Genomic DNA, 21,721 nt, shown 5'->3' with positions numbered 1-21,721 from the left:
ATTATGCCACTTGCAACTGTAAATATTTTTTTAGAATGCCCCTCTTTATAGAATAAACAAACTTCCCTTCATGTAATAATTTAGCATACTGAATTATTTCATTTTCCTTGAAATGCTACCTTTCTATACTCAAGGAACTTATATCGGTATTCCCACCTATTAAGTCATTCTTCTGTTTCTTTTCAGCTATAGGCGAGTCCAGGCCTTTCTCAGGTATTTGTCCCAGAAGGAACTATTGCTATAATCTTGTGACCATTTATACAGATAGTTCTTAACTTACAACCATTCATTTAGTAACCATTCCATCTTACAAGTGAAAAAAGTATTTATGGGCAGACCTTGCACTTACCACTTTTGCAATATCCACATTGTTATATGATGAAAATACAGACACTTGGCAATTGGCATGTATTTATGATGGTTGCGTTGTTCCCGGGTCACATGATCACTATATGTGACTTTCCCAGCAGGCTTCCAAGAAGCAAAATCAACAGGGAAAGTCAAATTCACTTAATAACCAAGCAATTCATTTAACAACTGCAGCAAAAAAAGTCTGAAATCAGGTGCAACTCAATTGACAATCACCTCACTTACTGATGGAAGTTGTGATCTCAGTTGTGATTGTATGTTTAGGATTATCTATAGGAATAATTCCCATTGAATACAGTGGGGCTTCTAATTACAGATGCATAAGATCAGGCTGCATCTGTTCTGCAATTAGTATTTTCTCCATCACCCTTTGGAGGTCTTCTATGACAGTGATGTGTGCTTAGAAAGGAATGGGACAATTTGCTACTGCAGGCTTGCCATGAGACAACTCGCTGCCGGATAACTGAACAATTCAATTTAATTATTTAAAATAATGTAAACATTATTTTAATTTTTGTCATTCACATTTCATTTTGCATTTTTTCTTTAATGATTCTTTCCCACAATTTCATTGATGTTAGTGTAACTCTTGTCCCACTGTGAGTTGGCCATGGTGAGTTGGCCGTGGCAAGTTGATCATGGTAAGTTGGCCATAGCAAGTTGGCTGTGGTGAGTTGCCCTAGACCTTGGCTAGAGAGCATAAGGTATGCTTGCTCTCTGCTTTTTCTAATGCCTTGTACTATTTGAACATTCCTCACTGTAGGTGTTCATTCTACAGTACAGGAAAGCTGTATAAGAGAATGCCGGGTTCTGAATTGCACGTGGAGATAATATACTGCAGATGTTTGTCCTCCAGCACGTGGCATAGTGAGACATGGAAAATGGGTTAAGGGGTGGAATTAAGTTGTTTAAAGACTCTGATTAACAAGAGAATCTTTTGTTGGTTTACAGCAGAAAATCTATCCTGCTTGCCAGTAATTAATTATTATAATTAACATCTGCATGCAAGCAGAATAGTAGAGACAACATTTTGCCACACCTTTATTTTGCTGACTGTATGAAGAAAAGGTTGCTTAAATAGACTTGGGGTTTAATTAATCCATGTAGACTGTGAAAGTGTGCTTGACTGGATAGCTAACAAACACGGTGAGTCCAAGATTTAAATGGGAGGCTGGTAGATGCCATGAAAAATAGGGAAACAAAAACTGCACTCTACTGCTTTTGAAGACAGTTTCCCATTGCTGAGATCTGCTTTACATTTTTTTCCTCGATGTTTGACCTTGCAATTGGCTGCACCAACATGTTTCTTGGAACAGGCCCAGCAGAGCAAGCAATCCACAATGCTGGAAGTCTTGGGCCCTTTTCATTAATTATCACTATGGCCATTTTGTAGTTTTGGCATATTTTATTGGCAAGCATCTTTATATCTTTTTCCAGATCACTAATTAAAGAAAAACACTGAAGGCCACTGGGCCTGCAACGGATCACTCTGGGATTTTAATATAAGTACTTCTGCTTTCTGCATGCTTAATAACTGAATTGTAGTTTATTGATCATGATGGTGCTATTTCCTTAACTGGAATGCTCCAAGAAAGCAAGTGGGATCTCTTAAAGCACTCAGTTATAATAATTACATTACCCTTCTGAACTTATCTGTGTGTTCAAAGAACAGCTGGCAGATGAACAGGTAGGGAAGCATCAGTATTAGGAGATGAGATGTCTAACAAATTTCTCCTGTTGTGCCAAGTAGACAGAGCAGAAAAACAAAACACAGAGGTTTTTCTGTACTGAATAGTCAGATAATTTTCCCAATCACAGATAGCTCTGCAATGGAGAACAGAGACACACACAATGGAATGGCAGCTTGTTCTTGCTGTAATCTCAAACAAAAGGATATGGGAATGGATTTCTATTGGCTTAGTCTGCTAAATAGTTCACCAGGTTTGTTTTGCAACAGGAAAAATATCTACTGATCTTGAGGAATAAAATCTGCATAAATGAGACAGGCCCCAGGAGAATCTCTTTGGAATGGAGGTTGTTTACCTGATCCCAGCTCACCCCTTTTGGCACGCAGAGAAGGTGTGTGAATTCCATGCCAATTGCTTGGCCTCTGAGCAGTTGCATGTTTGTTCTGTGCCAAAAATAGTTTCTGCTTCTCCAGGGGATCACTGGCAAGTTTCCAAAGCAAAAAGAAAAGAAAGCTTCCAAAACACATTTTTTTCACTAATTGTATCATTGAATGGAAGCACTGCTAGTAGATAAAATCTCTAGAACAGTGGTTCTCAACCTGTGGGTCGGGACTCCTTTGGGGGTCGAACGACCCTTTCACAGGGGTCGCCTAAGACCATCGGAAAACAGATATTTTCGATGGTCTTAGGAACCGAGACATCAATTTTATGGTTGGGGGTCACCACAACATGAGGAAAGTGTATTAAAGGGTCACAGTATTGGAAAGGTTGAGAACCACTGCTCTAGAATCTAATTCCCCCCCCCCTTTAAAACAAGAGATGGAAAAAACTGCTCAAGTCAGTGATACTTTGGAGCATCACTGCATCCAGGCTTTCCCCCATAGGGTGTGTTGAGTGAATTCATAGTTGTTTAGTCTGCCAAAAATATGGCTTCCTGTAATGGTTTTGATCATCACAGACTATGCATGTAATTAATACCCCTATCCTTTTGGTGTTAACTGAATTTTCAAGGGCCAATTGGAAAGCTGTGCTGCCAGCAAAATAAAACTGACTTCGTAAAACTGGCACACATTTCTTGTAGTCCATGTAAATGCAAGGGAGCTTGGCAAGAGGGAAAGAACTAGAGGTGATTTGGGGTATATCACACTTTGCTGCCACATGCTGCAAGAAAACTGATGGAGGAGAGCTTCCATTTTTGGATGGCTCACTGACCAGTGAAATATGATCATATTGGAAGAAAACATCAACTGATTTGAAGAAGGCCAGTGGAAACCCACAGCAGCTCAAGACATTTTGCTGCCTGTTGAAAGTCAGTATTATGCCGTTTATTATGCTGTTGAGATAGCTTTATACCTTTTTTAAAATAATAATTTTGCTAAAGATTGCAAATACAATGGTAGAAACCAATGCAAACTGAAAAAGAAAAAATAGAAGGTATAGTAAAAAAAGAAAATAAGAGAAATAGAAATAGAAAAAAAGGAATATATAAATGACTTCTGACCTGTATCACAAATATAATCAATTTTAGTAACTCATCACCTGTTAAAATACAACAAATGTTTTTTTTCTTCCCATCCCATCTTTTATTTGTATCCATAAAACCTAGTAATTTCTGTCCTGTTGTCCATTGGGGGAGATATAGAGAAAACAACATATTATTTGCTTGATCAAATAAATCAACTTTATATTCCTTCCTTTTACTTCTAATAATCTTGATTTGGACATTATTTAGTCCAAATAATGTCCTAGAAGTTGAGTTCTTTTCATTTGTTGATCTTTTCTAAAAATTCAAAACTTTAACAAGCTTCTTTTGTAAAACCAATATACTAGAAAAATTATCCTTGCCATTCTCTTGGTTTGTTATCTGTATCTCTCTTCTAATCTTTAAGACATCAGCTGGTTTATTTTGTATGTTCAATGCAACATGTTTCCTGTGTCATTCTCATAGCCTATTATTGTTTCAAATCCGTCTCAATCTTGTCAGATAAAACTTGTTCCTCTTTCATAACATCTTTTCAACAATCTGTCCATACAAGCAACCACTCTTTAATTTATGGATTCGTTGTTTAAAAATATAATTGACTATTTCCAATATTATTCCAATATCCAAAAATATATTTATCTTGCTTCATTCTATAATTGAAAGTTGAATTTGAGTGTTCTTCTTTAATTGCAATATTTAGTTCCTCCAGTTCCCTCTGGTGTTCAAGTTTTAAAGTCTTACCTTAACATTTAAAAAATAAAAATAAAAGCACTTTCCTGTGGGGAGAATTCTTGGTAATTAATTTAAAAAATGCATTTCAAATATATCTGGGTCCCTAGTCCATTTGCAACATTCTAAAATCAAAGTTTTAATCTTTGGCTGATTATTCCAAATTATTATTATTTCATTCTTAAAGTTGTACTTAAAACATTATTTCGCTAAGGATTTAGGAAACTTACCCAGGGCTATCCACCTTGTTGATCCAAAAGTTCCCAATTGCTGAAAAGCAGTTAACAAGCAATTTCCAAAAGTGAATAGAAAAGGAAGTATGTGAACTTAGTGTCCTCTTAAAAGTGTTGATGTGAGTTCATTTATTTTGCACATTTAAATAGCTGCCAATCTCACTAAACATGACTCTGAATAGTGTATAACCATTGAACAAAATCACAGATGAGAACAATCATTATAAAAAAAATCTAAAAAGAATGATTGAAAGTATTATAACTATTTAAAATATATAAATTTTATATAGAAAGAGCAGCTGTCTGGAGCATTTATGGGTGGTCTCAAGTCCTCTCCTTGTAAAATCTGCTCCTAAAACTGGCTAGATAAGTTTATTCTAGCTAGTTGCAGCCTCAGAATTGTCCAAACAGGGTATTTTAGCAAAGAACATTAAAATGGGGACTCCTGTACAAAGCCTATTGTCCCTCACCCACTTCAGTCTTGATGTTCAAACTATTAAAGTGTGGAATTAGGGACTGCAGAGATAATATTTGCACAATCGAAGTATCTCAAACACACCTTTGGAACAGGGCCTCAGTTTGGTGTTTGTATATTATTATTAGTCCTTTTTAAATTATTTATTAATTTAGGGTATGTCATGTCATACATAAGCAATATATATTAATATTTCATCTAGATGAATAAACACAATAAAGTGTAAATGTTAAAAAGATCTATGTTTAAAAAAAAGCCAACACAGTTCTAGGCTGCATCAACAGAGGGATAGAATCAAGATCACGTGAAGTGTTAATACCACTTTATAATGCCTTGGTAAGGCCACACTTGGAATACTGCATTCAGTTCTGGTCGCCATGATGTAAAAAAGATGTGGAGACTCTAGAAAGAGTGGGGAGAAGAGGAAGAAAGATGATTAGGGGACTGGAGACTAAAACATATGAAGAACGGTTGCAGGAACTGAGTAGGTCTAGTTTAATGAAAAGAAGGACTAGGGGAGACATGATAGCAGTGTTCCAGTATCTCAGGGGTTGCCACAAAGAAGAGGGAGTCAAACTATTCTCCAAGGTACCTGAGGGTAGAACAAGAAGCAATTGGTGGAAACTAATCAAGGAGAGAAGCAACTTAGAACTGAGGAGAAATTTCCTGACAGTGAGAACAATTAATCAGTGGAACAGCTTGCCTCCAGAAGTTGTGAATGCCCCAACACTGGAAGTCTTTAAGAAGATGTTGGATAGCCATTTGTCTGGAACAGTATAGGGTTTCCTGCCTAGGCAGGGGGTTGGACTAGAAGACCTCCAAGGTCCCTTCCAACTCTACTATTGTATTGTATTGTAAATGTCATGTAGATTAGTAGATGATTGAAGTTGTGCCCAAAATGGTGGCCCCTCATAGAGGAAGGTTTCACTCCTCATAGAGGAGTGTTTCACTGTATTTCCCACATAGCAGTTAATGATGAAAACTCTTAATACACGAATGGAATGTTTCATATGGTTTTTAAGTAGGAGTATCTTTCCACACCTTTCCTCATTGTGAGGGAATATTAATATTAATAAATATTAATATTAATGTGAATATTAATAGCATGCTGTTTGTGCATATTAACACATTGTAGCTAGAAGATGAAATATAATACTTTGGCCAGGAATAGGCAACCTGGAACTCTCCAGATATTTCTATTACAATACCCACAAATCCTGATTGTTGGCCACAGTGACTACAGCTTATAGGAGTTGTAATGTAAAACATTTAGCTGGTTCCCAATGTTGCCCATTGTTTGGTTCCTACCTCAATTCTGCACACCCTCATGACTCATGACTTCAGTATAAGTTACCAATCCTCAATACAGATTCTGACAGAGATTGTCAGTCCTGATAGAATCACATATTTTGCCATTTTTGTCTTTCACCTGGCATTTGTTAACATCTCACAGTGAGGAACTTCTGACTCATCTTGGAAAATGTGACATAAAATAAGCTCCATTTAACTCTTTTGGATACTTGGATGGTGCAAGTGACAATTTTTAGGCCACACGAAGTCTCTTGGAAGTCTCTTGACAAGAATTCCGTGGAAGCTTTTAATACTATAGAAAAAGCTGTATGCTTTGAAAATCAAAGATATGTTAATTTTAATACCACTTCAAGGGCAACGAGACTATATGAGAGATCTTTCAAGCAAAAAAGTGCGGAGAGAAGTTTTTAAAAACTTTATAAAGAAGTTCATAAGAGAATTGACGCAACAACTGGCGAAAGAGATAAGGTTGTTTTCTTACTGGAAAGACACAGGTTGATAATGAAGTTTGATAATCCAAAATTTAGCTAACCTTTGGGGATTAATAAGTAGGATTTTGTAGACACTTTTAGAATGTTTTCTCTAAAATGTTTATTTGTTAATTAATAACTCATTATGATAATAATAATGAAATAGTAATCTTAATTAGTAAAAACAATGGATATAAATTGTAAATCGAGACCTGGGAAAAAGATTTATCAATTTTACTAATACATTTTTGCTTAGATTTTGTTATAAAGATGTAATTTCTCTTGGCTACTTATAAACTTTACTAGCAAACTTTTGTTTAGATTTTATTATAAAGATGTAATTTTTCTTGTGTCGGAGGAGAGGAGATGTGATATAAATGGTTAAAATAATTTTTCTTTTTTCTTTAGATGACTACAATAATAATAAGGAAATGTTAATGGATAATGTTTAATGATATTTATGCTATAAAAGGGTAATTATTGGAGGTTAATAGGAATAGCTAAAGAATGCCAGTAGGTGGTTGTGTCTTTAAATACAAATGATTCCAGCACGTTTAAATAATTATAGCTAAATGAGAATAATGGTACATTGATGGCAAAATACATAAAAATTTTCGATTTAAAATGTAAATCAAAAATATGAAAGATGTATAAAGAATTATTGTGGTAGTAAGGCACGAAATTTATTTGTAACCAATCGACATGCTTTCTGCAAGATGTAATGAAGAATGATACTTTTTTGTGGGTTTTTGTTTAATTAAAATAATAAAAAAATGTTTCCAAAAAAAGGAAAAAAGAAAAAGCTGTATGCTATGAAAGGCATATTAACAGGGCATTGCTTCTCTCCTCTCCTCAGCATCATGGGTAATTTGCAGCTAGACCTTCCAGAAAAATAACAGAATCTGTGTTTTGCTATTATTCAACACTAACAGTGATTTAATGCCAGAGCTCAGTATCCCTTCCTTAATAGACTTGAAATGGACAAAGCTTGTTTGAGGATAGAAAAGCAGAATCCCTGTTCAGCATTTTAAAAATCATGAAGGACGTGTGCTATACTATTGGAAAGGCATAGCACACAAACTTCAAATGATATTCTCTTTGGAATATTAGAGAAACATTCTTGGCTTTTGCTGATTTTTCAAAGAGTCCTAAGTAACTACAGAAGGGCCTCATGTCTCAAGAATGGAGAACTAAAGAAGGGTGGAGGAGAGTTAGTTACTCGGGATATCTGTGCTTTGCTTTTAGCTCAAAAGCAGAATGGCTGTGTTATGTCCATAGTCCATGCCTTGAGATTTGGAAATTAATTTATGGTTAGGAAGATTTTGTCATTGATTCCTAATAATGTCACAGAGTTTAGCGTGCTTGCATAAACACTCATAGTGCCACTGGCTGCTCTACCTAGGGGGGATGAAATAGTGTTCCAGGGATAAAATATTACAATCTATGAGTAAGAAAAATGCAATGTATTTCTTCATTTTTAAATATTTATATGCCTTCCCTCAGAGACAATATTTCTAGGTGGCATTCAGTAATTAAGAGGCATATTATCTGAAGACAGACAACAGGGATTCCAGCTCAAAATGATTCATATTTATGCACATTTTGTGATACATGCATACACATGGGTACAGACACAGAGATGTCTGGAATATTCTTAATTCCATCCATGAGGGTCTAGGAATAGCTAACCTAAATAAAGTCATTAGGAGGTCTTTGTTATATAATACTTGACAATTTCAAGACCACAGAAACTGATACACACTAAAGAGGTTCATTGTTGAGTATCTTCTGTGCACAACTGTAGTAAATCATGGCCATATATAATGATAGCTTTGAGTCAATTTGACTACTGCTGCCTGCATGGGAAGTTCATGCAGTTTCCTAGGTGGCATATTCAGAAGTGCTTTGTCACTGCCGCCTTCCTAAGGCTGAGAGGGTAGGAATGATGACAGAGGAGAATATTTCTAGCTCAGGGTTGAAATGAGGGGTCCTTGGTGCTCTCTGAGCTTGATTGTTTTCTTGAAGAAGTTTCGTTACCAAACTAGCTAATATCGTCAGCGCCCTGATGGTGTTATCTAGTTTGGGTAATCAAACATCTGCAAGAAAACAACCAAGCTCAGAGGGTGGGAGTGGACCAAAATTACCCATCTGGCTTTTATGCCTAAAGCAAGATTAAAACTCAGATTTCTTTGCTTCTAAACTATATCTGAATTGCTAGACTAGATTGCTTAATATGAAATTAATTTTTTGAGTTTGCACAATGTACTGAATATATTGAACTAGTGAACTAGTGACACAAGCTAGGTCTTCCTTTTCTGGTAGTCTGTCTAGATCACTATTCTATCATCTTATTTAATAAGTCAATAGTGTTCCTACTTGGAGTTCTGATTTCCTGTTAGTTCAGTTGTATTTGACCTTGTCTCTGAGCTAGCTATAATGTCAGGTATCTATCTACACAAATTACCCTGTTTAAGACCAACATTCAATAACCAAAATCCCAGAAAAATTTAAGAAGGCACTAGAAGAAAGAATTACAATGATGGAGGTAACAGAAGGCATCAAAAGGCAAAAGAAGGGGAAAACACCAGGACCAGATGGCTTACCGGCAGAACTGTATCAAACATTACAAGAAGTATTAAGCAATGTAATGTTGGAACTATTCAACCACTTACTAAGGGAGGCAAAGATGCCAGAAACATGGACGGAGGCATATATAGCGCTTATACTAAAAGAAGAGTCAGATCCACAACAAGTAAAGAACTATAGACCTATTTCACTATTAAATGTGGATTATAAAATTTTTGCATCAATAATGGCAGAAAGAATGAAGAGACTTTTAAATAAATTTATGCACATAGACCAAAATGAATTTCTCCCCAAGAGACAGATCAGAGACAATATGCGAATTGTATTGAATGCGCTAGAGTACTATGAAGCCCACCCAGAAAAGCAAATGGTGTTGTTTCTGGACCCTCAAAAGGCCTTTGATAATGTGAACTGGCAATTTATGATAATATAACTTCAAATGATGGGATTGTCATGTTCCGGCATTCACATTGAATACAAACAGAGAGTCAGTTTGTTTGGTGAAAAACTTTATCTCTATCTAATATTACGTGATAACAGAGCACTAAATGACAATGATACAAAGATAAGAAAATCCAAGTCAGTTCTAACCAAGTTAACACCATCACTCATATATATACCATTACCCCACCCAGCTCCACCCACAACTTCACCCTGATGACACCCAACCACCATCACCAATCACCATGACCGACACCCTCAGCCACATCCCTCCTTCCTGGTTAGCCGTACCCAAGTAGAAGAGTTACGTCAGAGTAGGCAGTTGCACTCAAGTAGAAGAGTTACTTCTGAGGAGGTAGTTGCACCCAAGTAGAAGAGTTACTCTGCAGAATAGTGAGGGAAGCCTTGCAGAGCCACATGCAGCTACAGGCTCCGCCAACATCAGAGAGTCAACATCAATGTGGCAGCGTTGGTGGTATGTAAGCATGGCTGAGCGGGTATGGCGATGGACTGGCTCCACCCTGAATGGCAGCCTGAGGGCTGACATGCCACCCCCCTACCACTGGAGAGGACTCTGGAAAACAAAAAGCACTATTAGCGGTATCCTCTATAGGTTTATCAGGGTATCAACGGTGGAACCGGGCGATCAGGCGTGGTGTGCGCACCTCAGATGACCTCACCCACGATGCGTCTTTAACCAGATATCCCTTCCAAACTACTAAATATTGTTAAGTGCCATGACGACGACAGGAATCTACTATCTGTTCGATTTCATAATGGTGTTCACCATCGGAAGATTACGTAGCCCAGTGGTGGTCACCGGTTTGAGTAAACTGCTGTGAAACACCGGGTGGGTTTTCCCCAACAGGGGAGTCAGCTTTAGTTCTACAGTGACCAGATTAATTATTCTGATGATTGGGAATGGACCTATGAACTTGGGACCCAGCTTACGACAGGGCACTTTAAGGCGTATGTACTTGGTAGATAAAAATACCTTATTCCCAACCCGAAACATTAGTTGTGGACTACGTTTCTTCTCGGCGTGTCTCTTGTATGTTTCTGCTGCTACTTGCAATGCTTTTCGGACATTTTCCCACACTGGATGCATGTAGTCTATCCATTCCTTTATGCTTCCGTGATCAGCAGTAGCTTGGGGACATTCAGGTATAGCCATGAAATCAAACCCATTCACAATCCGGTATGGGGTATACACAGTACTACTATGTACTGCATTGTTATGTGCAACTTCAGCAAATGGCAATAGATCCGCCCAGTCAGTTTGCTGATATTGCACATAACAATGGAGGTACCATTCACTGCAGTGTTATCCCTCTCTGCTGTGCCATTGGTAGCCGGAAGGAATGCAGAACTCAAACCCCGAGAGGACCCTACCCTCCTCAGGAAACTGCGCCAAAATTGAGCATTAAGCTGTACCCCACAATCTGAAATTATACATTTAGGTACACCATGCAAATGGTAAATATGTACTAGGAATAGTTTGGCCAATTTTTTAGCTGACAGGAGCCCTGGACAGGCAATGAAATGAGCCTGTTTCGAGAACAAATCAACTATTGTCCAGATAATGGTATTCCCCTGCTCTCTGGCCGTTTCACAATGAAATCCATCGCTATGTCTTCCCAGGGCCGAGTGGGCTTTGCTACTTGTTGTAACAAGCCAGGAGGCTTTCCTGGCCTACTTTTCATAGTTGCACAAATGTTACAACCCCGAACATATTCCTCAATATCCCGCTTCATCTTTGGCCACCAAAACTGCCGATTTGTCAAGTGCAGTGTCTTCAGGAATCCATAATGTCCTGCTACCCGTGCATCATGACAACACTGTAAAACTGCTGTCCGTTGTTCCGTTGGAACATATATTTTTGACCCTTTCCAGGCTAAACCGTCTCTTTTGGTTAGAGTCTGCTGATTCACCTGGAACCAAGGGTCTAGTGCAGTGGTTCCCAAACATTTTCAGTCCACCGCCCCCTTGGTGCTACAAACTGATCCTCAGTGCCCCCTACCTAGTAGTGGAATTCAATTTTTTTACTACCGGTTCCGTGGGCGTGGCTTGGGGTGTGTGGCTGGGGGTCATGTGACTGGGCGGTTTGCACGAAGGAAGGAAGATACTAACAGTAAAATTCAAAACTGTAACAATTAATTTCACATTTATTCAAAATCCAATTTAAAAACCTTTTTAGTTAATGTTAATTCAACAAAATTGTTGAACATGATCCAGTGATACCAGGTTTTCAAATTCTGATAGTCATTTATCAAGAACCTTAGTAACTAGTAACTTAATAAACTCAGTAAAATTTAGTAACTACTTCACTGTTCAATAAATTCTTAATGTGATGGATGGGCTTGATGAAGTGATACCAGTTTGCCAATGTCTGGTTTTAAGTCACTTAGCAGGAGTCTTAAATCACCATGTTCAGTAATCTGGAGTCGATTTCTTTATATCTAGTCATAGATATACGAAGTCCCTTCCCACTCTGTTAAGATCCACCTGAAGAATCGCTCAATTTGTCGGGAGCGGAGCCTTTTAAAAAGAGGTCTGTTTTAAGGGGCTTCCCCCCTCTACAAAACCTTCCCAGCCCCACAGAGAAATTCACTGGACCAGCAAACTTGGGAGTCGCATTTCTGGAAGATTAAAATCTTAATTCTTACCTTCTGGGACTGCGCCTCCCCTCCCCCGGAATCCTTTTTGCCCATCTGAATGAAGGCGTTATGGAGGGGCTCTTGAACTCCTGGACCCCCCATCTCCTCCTCTGTTCCCTCCTTCTCCCACCCTCACCACCCCTCCAAATCTGGAAATGTTCAAAGTTTCTGTTCAGAGCTGGTATAGCAGGTTTGACTTACAAGCCTGTCCCTGGGGCAGAGGGGAAGGGAGGGCGTTTAATGTGCAGCAGGGAGTTGGGGGGGAGGCAGAACCGTGAAGGTTCAAGCAGCAGCAAGCTACCTTGCTGCTGCTTACCACCCACCATAATTCCCCCCTCCCACATACGTATGTTCCCAAGCCTTTGCTTTGATATGGGCTTCTCTCGCCCCAAATCTTGCATCACTCCCCCTTCCACCCCTCGCAGGGGGTTCTCCCCCTTCCACTTGGAAAGCTCTCCTCGCATGGGGAGGTGGGGAGGGGGCGGGAAGCGGAATTTCGCATCCAGCAACCAAGACTGTTTAAACAAAAAAGGGGGGCTATCTACGACTCTCCTGACCCCCTTCCCTGCTTCTCCTCCTTCCTTCCCTCCTTCCCCCAATCTTCAGAGAAGGATGAATCAGGGAGAGGGAGGGGAAGGGCCACTGACCAGGAAGCGGAGGGAGGGAGGGAATTTTCAAGAAAAGGTAGAAAGGAGCAACCCCCAGGCAGGAAGGGAAAATCAAGGCAGAATTTAGCGCCCTCCAGCTTCGATCCAGAGAGCCCCCCTCCCCAAATTTGGAATGTGTGGCGAAGTTCCCATGACGCGTGGGAACAAGCAGACTCACTGGTTCTCCCGGGATCTCCTCCCGGGGTGGGGGGGTGTCAGAGAAGTTGCATCCGGAGAAACTTTGTAAAGAGAAGCCAAAAGTCTTGGCTTTTGAGAGAGAGGCACTGTCATGGGCACTTCCTCTGGGTGAAAGAGCATGCTGAGAGCACCGCCCCACAGAGTGTTTCGGCTCCGGCCGCCCACTTGAAAGGCACCGGCTTCCGAGGCTTTGGGGATCGCGGAGCATCCGAGGTTCCAAGGCTTTGGAGCGGAGCCCCTGGAGCTGCCGAGGTGGGGCCAGGCAAGTCCTCACAGCCGCTTAGATGCTGGCTGGGAGTTCACTTGGGCAGCCCCGTGGGCGTGTGTGGGACGAACCGAGGCCAGCCAGGTCTACAAGGAGGTTGGCGGTGCTTCTTTCCCACGTCACCCAGAAAATCTGCCCCCCCTCCTGTTCCTCTCCTCCCCCCACCCCCAATGCAGCTTCTCTCTCCCTCTCTCCCCCTCTGTGTGTGTGTGTGTGTGTGTGTGTGCGTGCATGAGCAAGCCTCCAAAGAGAAATCTGTAGATCTCTTGCCCTGGGCCGTGTCCCCTCTGTAACCCTCCGATGCGGAGCTGCGGGTTGTTGACCCAGATTTACCTGCCCTACGTCGCTTCCCTATAAAATCCCAGCCCAGAGGGGGAGGGCGTTCTTTGGAGGGTGGATCGCTACCTCTCATTCCCCCCCTCCTGGGCTACATTCCCACACCACTCGCTTAAATCACCTGCATGGAACCCCCCATCCTCCCCCAAAGCAGCACATGCACCACGGGAAGGCTCTCGGGTCAGCACGAATCATGGTTAGTGGGAAGGGGCTTCCCCCCGCCCGGTGGGGCGATACCATTTCTGGACTTTGGGTTATGGAACAAGCCAACTCATTTCTTCTGCCTTCGCACATCGGAATCGGACCGCCAGTGACTTTGTGGAGGAAGCAAGACGTCACCCACCCTCTGTTGATGCAACCTAGAACTGTGTTGGCTCCTATTTAAATGGTTGTCCACTGGGACTCCAAGATCCCTCTCACAGTTACTACTATTGAGCAAGGTACCACAAATCTAGATAGATAGAGATAGATAGATGATAGATAGATAGATAGATAGATAGATAGATAGATAGATAGATGATAGATAGATAGATAGATAGATAGATAGATAGATGATAGATAGATGATAGATAAATAGATAGATAGATAGATGATAGATAGATAGATAGATAGATAGATAGATAGATAGATAGATAGATAGATAGATAGGCTCTCGGGTCAGCACGAATCATGGTTAGTGGGAAGGGGCTTCCCCCCGCCCGGTGGGGTGATACCATTTCTGGACTTTGGGTTATGGAACAAGCCAACTCATTTCTTCTGCCTTTGCACATCGGAATCGGACCGCCAGTGACTTTGTGGAGGAAGCAAGACGACACCCAGCACTTGAAATGCGCAAAAACAACACTCTAACAAAGAGGCCACCTCCAGCACTCCTCTGCCACCTCCCTTGCCTCTTAGCGTCCCCCTGCCGCCCCCCTTGCCTCTTAGCGCCCCCTAAGTCATCCCACCGCCCCCTTTGAAAGCCACTGGTCTAGTGGAAGTGCATCTCTAATTGACTGTGTGATATCAGCTGGAGGCTTTCTGCCTTGGATGTTGGCCACTAAAACTATATTTGCCGACTGGAGAAACATAGGCTGGAAGGTCTGCTCTCGATCACTATTAAATTGTGGCTTCCATGACAAAGCGTCTGCCATAAAATTTTGCCCACCGAGAATATATTTCAGCTGGAAGTTAAACCTATGGAAGTAGAGTGCCATCGTACCTGCTTGGGCGACAACTTCTGGGGAGATTGTAGAGCCTCCAGGTTCTTATGGTCAGTCCATACCTCGAAGGGGGCCATAGCCCCCTCGAGTAAATGCCTCCATGTAAGCAGTGCCCATCGCACCGCAAAAGCCTCCTTTTCCCATATAGCCCATTGTTGTTCTGTGTCACTTAGTTTGCGGGAGGTATAGGGACATGGCTGCAGCTCTCCTTTTTCATTTAGTTGGAGTAAGACAGCTCCCACTGCTACATTGCTCGCATCTGCCTGCACTATAAATTTCCTGGCAGAATCAGGATATCTCAATATTGGCTCAGGTGTGAACAATCCCTTCAATGTTTCAAATGGTTTTTGGCAAACCAGATCCCACTGTAAGGGTTGACTTGGACGAGGCTTTTCTGTAAGGTGTCTTGTTTTTAATAAATCAGTAAGGGATAAAGCCACCCTGGCAAATGATGGTATGAACTGATGGTAGAAGTTGGCAAACCCCAAGGAGCTCTGTAATTGTTTCCGAGTTCTTGGAGCCTGCCAGTCCATTACCACCTGTACCTTTTCCGGATCCATTTCTATTCCCGCCTGGGAAACTTTATAGCCTAAGTAGTCCAAACGGGTCTGGTGAAACTCACATTTAGATACTTTGACATACAATTGGGCTTTTAACAATTTGGTCAGAACGTGCCTTTCCAATCTTACGTGCTGATCCATGGTCTTCGTGTAAATTAAAATATTGTCCAGGTAAACAAGTACACCTTTATAGAGATGTTCATGCAGTACCTCGTATATTAACTGCATGAACACCAGTGCCCCCTGTAACCCGAATGGCATCCCTTGATATTGGTAGCTCCCCAGGGGACAGTTAAAGGCTGTCTTCCACTCATCCCCTTCTCAGATCCTGACACGGTAATAAGCCTCCCTCAGATCTAACTTAGTGAAACAGCTACCTCTATTTTCTCATCCTGTGTTGGAACAACCAAAGGAGTGGCCTCAGGTAGGACCACTGCTGCTGCCTCGGCTCCTTTGGACAACCATTCAGACCAAACAGGAACTATGCGAAGTGAAGAATTAATGGTAGAGAACTGACTTTCTGTCACGTTCCAACGTTCACGTTGAATACAAACAGAGAGTCAGTTTGTTTGGTGAAAAACTTTATCTCTATCTAATATTACGTGATAACCAGCACTAATGACAATGATACAAAGATAAGAAAATCCAAGTCAGTTCTAACCAAGTTAACACCATCACTCATTTATATACCATTACCCCACCCAGCTCCACCCACAACTTCACCCAGATGACACCCAACCACCATCACCAATCACCATGACCGACACCCTCAGCCACACCCCCACTCAGTGTCATCATAGCCGCCTTCCTGCATCCGAGCAGAAGAGTTACGTCAGAGTAGGCAGTTGCACTCGAGTAGAAGAGTTACTTCTGAGGAGGCAACAACATCAACATCAACGTGGCAGCATTGGTGGCATGTAAGCATGGCTGAGCAGGTGTGGCGATGGACTGGTTCCCCCCTGAATGGCAGCCCAAGGGCTGACAGGGATTTGGTGAGGGATTTATAAATATGATTAAAACGATATATAATAACCAATCAGCAAAGGTAATGGTAAATGGTGATATGATAGGAAAGATAGCGATTACGAAGGGAACTAGACAAGGATGTCCACTATCGCCATTATTATTTATACTGACAATAGAGAAATACAACAAAATAAAGAGGTAAAAGGTATGAGGGTCAAGAAAGAAGAATATAAATTACAAGCGTTTGCGGATGATTTGGTGTTTATGGAGGATCCAATAGAAACAGGGCCAAAACTAGTTAAAATAATAGAATAATATGGAAAAATAGCAGGCTTGAAGATTAATAAAGATAAAACAAAAATTCTGGTGAAGAATATGACTGAAAAACAGAAAAGAGAGTTGATGGGGAAACTGGACATACAGGTGGTGAAAAAAGTGAAATATTTGGGTATTCAATTGACATCAAGGTGTGTAATACTAAAGGAGGACAACTATTATAAGGTGAGAAAAACAAATAAATCTGGAAAGATGGAAAAACCTACAATTATCATTGATGGGAAGAATAGCAGTGGTAAAAATGAATATATTTCCAAGATTGCTATACCTGTTCCAAACAATACCGATAAAATTAGAGTAAAAATTCTTTGAAAGTATGAATAAAATAGTGGGGAAATATATGTGGCAGGGGGGAAAAGCAATAATTAATATTAAAATGTTGCAATATGCAAGGATTCGAAGTGGATTTGATTTGCCAAACTGGGAATTGTACTACCCTGTTTCCCCGAAAATAAGACTTCCCCAGATAATAAGCCCAATCGGGGTTTTGAGCGCATGCGCTAAAATAAGCCCTCCCCTGAAAATAAGCCCTCCCTGAAAGCAGCAGCCATGAGGTGACTATGCTCGCCACCTCCTGCACCTCAAAAATAATAAGACCTCCCCGAAAATAAGACCAAGTACTTATTTCAGGGGGTAAAAAGAAAATAAGCCCTGTCTTATTTTCAGGGAAACACGGTATCAAGCAGCGGGACTAGCTTGGATGAAAGAATGGATATTACTGAGAAATACAAGATTATTGACATTGGAGGGTCATGATCTGCAACTGGGTTTGCATACTTTTTTGTGGTATGATAAAAGTAGGGCACATGGCTATTTTCAAAGACATTATGTAAAGAATGGATTATTAACAATATGGGAAAGAGTGAAAGGGAAACATTATTTAGAATACCAATGTGGCTTTCACCAATAGAAACATTGACACATCCAAATATTAGTAGTATGAAAAATATTATTAGATATAAAGATATCTTAACAGAAAGGGGGGAACTAAAACAAAAACAAGAATTAGAAAAACAAGGAATTGATATAGGATGGTTTTCAAAATTGCAAATACAATCAAGATATGAAAAAGATAAAAGGGAGTATGGTTTTAACTTAGGAAGTTCAGAGTTGGATAAGATACTTATGGGAACGGAAGAAAGAATAATCAAGAAACTATATAGCTACCTATTAAGAACTATTCTAGAAGAAGAAGTGGTTAAAGATGCAATGTTAACTTGGGCAAAGGATTTTGGCTACACCATTGAACTAGAAAAGTGGCAACAACTATGGGAAAGGAATTATAAATTAACCATGTCAACAGCTTACAAAGAAAACTTATACAAAATGTTTTACAGATGGCACATGACACCAGGAAAATTAGCAAAGATGTTTAAAGACAAGTGAGCGAAATGTTGGAAATGTCAACAAGCAATAGGTTCATACTATCATATGTAGTGGACATGCGCAGAAGCAAGGAAATATTGGACTAAAATAAGAGTATGGTTAAAGAAAATGTTATATCAAGAAATAGAATTTAGACCAGAGATATTTCTAACTACAGCAGCGAGAATTGTATTTGCACAAAATTGGAAATTAAATAAGCTACCAACAGACGAAGAGATAATAAAAAAGGTATTAGATTGTGCAATAGGTTGACAATGAAAATCAAGGATAAAGAGGAATCAGAGTACTTCAAGACATGGGGAGGGTTTTATGATTGGCTAGAGAAAGCAAGCTAGAAAAGAAAGTAGGGAGAAGATAAAGTACCAAGATGACACACTTAAATGGAAAAGTGGGGGGGGGGGAGAAGGTGAAAACAGTAAAGAAAATATTAAATATATAAGTATATATTCAAGAGCGAGATATAAAGGGGGGAACATATCTAGGGTAGACTAGAGAAGGTAAGGGAATAAGAAATGATACTAAATTATATCTGGGTTGGCGGAAATACCATCCCAAGGAAATAAAAACTGAGTTTTGAAATATACACCAACAACAATAGAAAAAGAAAGGGAGAGAGGATGAGAGAATGAAAGGAAGATGAGGGGGGAGAAGAAAAAGGTGAGAGGAGGATGAAAGGGAGAGAAAGAGGAGAGAGGGCAGGAAGGGGAAGAGGAAGAGTAGGAGTAGGAGAAAGGTAAAGGAAGAAGGAAGGGGAAGGAGAGGAGGAAGGAAAAAGTAGAGAAGGGAGGGAGGGAGAAAAGAAAGGGAAAATAAGGTGTTACAACAGGAGGTAAATAAAGCAACAAAAAGTGTATATCATAACCTATTAAATGAAATAATAAATGTATAAGAATGATAAATGTAAAGAAGAATAACAATCACGTGAATGTATACTTAAAATGGTATGTAAAAGAATAAAAAAAATAAAAAATTCTTTGGGGAAAAAAAAGACACACATTCAACAGGTGCAGTTGCATCAATTGATGACTCATGATGATACAACCCCTAAAGCACTGAAGAAGATGCCAACTGACTTAGCTCTTTTTGTATGTTTGTTTTTGAAAAAAATCAATTTTGTTACTCTTAAGAGAGAATTTGGTCAGTGCCTGTATAACTGTTGCTGAGATGGCAATTCTGTATTTGGATTAAACTATGTTATATTGCAGACTGAGGCAGGTGAGTGGATTTTCTTTACAGCACTCACAGTAATTCTACTTCAGGGGTGTCCAAACTTGGGAACTTTAAGACTTGTGGACATCAACTCCCAGAATTCCCCAGCCAGCATGGCTGGCTTGGGGAGTTCTGGAAGTTGAAGTCCACAAGTCTTAAAGTTCCCAAGTTTGGACACCCCTGTTCTACTTCATGCAAAGAACTATATGCTTGGAGGAAAAGTGTTCTGATGTAGCCCTCTCACATGCTAAGATTAAAAGTGAAAAAAATGTGTAAAGAAGTTTGAAATGGCATAATCTAAATTATCTTCATGATCTTACTGTTTGAATTTTAGCTTTGAGTAAGTTGTTAATTTATGAAACAAAATACTGGTAACTGTGCTGTTAGAATATGTAACACCTCATGCCGTCTCTTCCTACCTCATTTCATAATAGCCAATGACTGTGTTTTTACAGTAACTTCACATGACACTCTAAAACTAAAACAAAATTGCCTAGCAAGCATAATTAGCAACCCGACATTACCCTTTTCTCACCTGACACACACAAATTTAAAACCAATATTATGGCTTATATGTTATTCAGACCTTGAGTATAAGTTGCCCTCAGACAAAATGGATGGCATACAAATAAATCTCAGTTTTCACAAATCCAATGCAATTGTTGTCTTAGGCTTGGACACAATAAACCATGATAAATCTTGGTTAAAGAGTCACATGGGGGTGGAGCAGAATGGCAAGATGTGCATTCTTACATAAGCAAGCTGTGGGAATATAAATGGGTCTTAAGGTGCTAGAAGTGCCGTTGAATTCAACTGGACACTCAAACAGACTAGTACTATAGCTTTGAAGCCCCAGGTTCCGGCAATCCATTTACAGTAGGAAGAGAGGTTGGCTGGGAAATTCTGGGAGTTAAGGTTCACACATAGGAAAGTTGCCAAGGTTGGGAAACATTGCCTTAGATTATCCAGAAGCACAGAAGAATTGAGCAACTCTTCCTTTCATCCTTAACTCTAACGTTTTCATATAACCCAAGGCCTTATGTTGCCCTTGCCTCACCTTTTTTCACTACCCCCCCTTTAGATGTAACACTTTTATAATGTGATGGACACTTTTAAGTACCTCCTCCCAAATGCAATAATAAATTGTCCACAAAGGAATGTTTGTCCTAATTGGCTGCTTGGAATAGTTGCAATCCACAAAGAAGCAACTGACAGCTTCTATATTTGAGGGAATTATTGCAAGCATAGGTTCATTGATTGATGGATACTAGTTATCCAATTTATAAAATGTGGGGGGTTGGCCAGACATATTTAATCTGAAATCTCTTTCCTCTGAAAAGGGTCTCTGCCTGAAGGACTGGGATACCAAATTCCTTTCCATGTTTCCTTGAGAAGGCAACTTGAATAGGGGCGCTAATGTGCATAGAATGGATGAAATGCAAACTGGATTTAATATACAGTATTTGCCTGTAAATGCTACAAGATTTGTGTTTCGCTGTAAGAAACTAATGCGGCTACCCTTCCGGGAACTGGATAAATGTGATATCTTATACTTTTTTTTAAAGGAAAACTATCCCCTGAAGATAGTAAATAAAATGAATTGCTTATCATTATTTCCAGTGAAATGGCATACACTTGTCTAATTTTAATACAATACAATAGTAGAGTTGGAAGGGACCTTGGAGGTCTTCTAGTCCAACCCCCTGCCTAGGCAGGAAACCCTATACCGTTTCAGACATAACTTTTAACTGTTCATCCTTTCTGTCTCTTTAGGAAGTAAAACTCGGGAAGGTGTGGTGCAAGGTGTGGCCTCAGGTAATGTTTATTGCTGTTTTTCTTCTCCCTCAACCTTAATCCTGAGTGGGCAGTTGTATTAAAAAATTGACAAGCCAATAAAATAATGATATTGTTAAAATCTTTCCCATAACTGAAGCTGGACAAAGTGTTCTATCTATTTCTCACCTGTTGGCAGAACTGGCTAAAAAGACTGGCTAAGATACAGTGAGTGTGCAACTTGATTCAGCTTGACAAACACCCCATCTCTTATCTCTTATCAAAGGATTCATTTCAAATTGGGACAGAATTAGGACACATTTTTGAGGGGAAATTTCAGGAATTTTAAGAGATGGAATAGCTGCTTTAAATTACACCAAATCTTCAGGCACTCGTTTTAT

The 21,721-nt window shown here is 39.9% G+C and overlaps 1 protein-coding gene across 5 annotated transcripts in view; it reads left to right on the top strand.

Moving 5' to 3' along the window:
• The window catches only part of SNCB (synuclein beta), a 40,560-nt gene that overhangs the window by 7,067 nt on the left and 11,772 nt on the right, over positions 1–21,721 (top strand). For all 5 annotated transcript variants that reach the window (XM_081969406.1, XM_081969405.1, XM_081969404.1 and 2 more), the window contains one exon: positions 21,321–21,362. In XM_081969406.1, the coding sequence (XP_081825532.1) occupies positions 21,321–21,362 (42 nt within the window). The remainder of the gene's footprint in view (positions 1–21,320; positions 21,363–21,721) is intronic.

This window comes from Natrix helvetica (assembly GCF_964273705.1).
Source record: "Natrix helvetica genome assembly, chromosome: 1".
Taxonomy (NCBI): domain Eukaryota; kingdom Metazoa; phylum Chordata; class Lepidosauria; order Squamata; family Natricidae; genus Natrix; species Natrix helvetica.
This window is presented reverse-complemented; position numbering and strand designations above follow the sequence as displayed.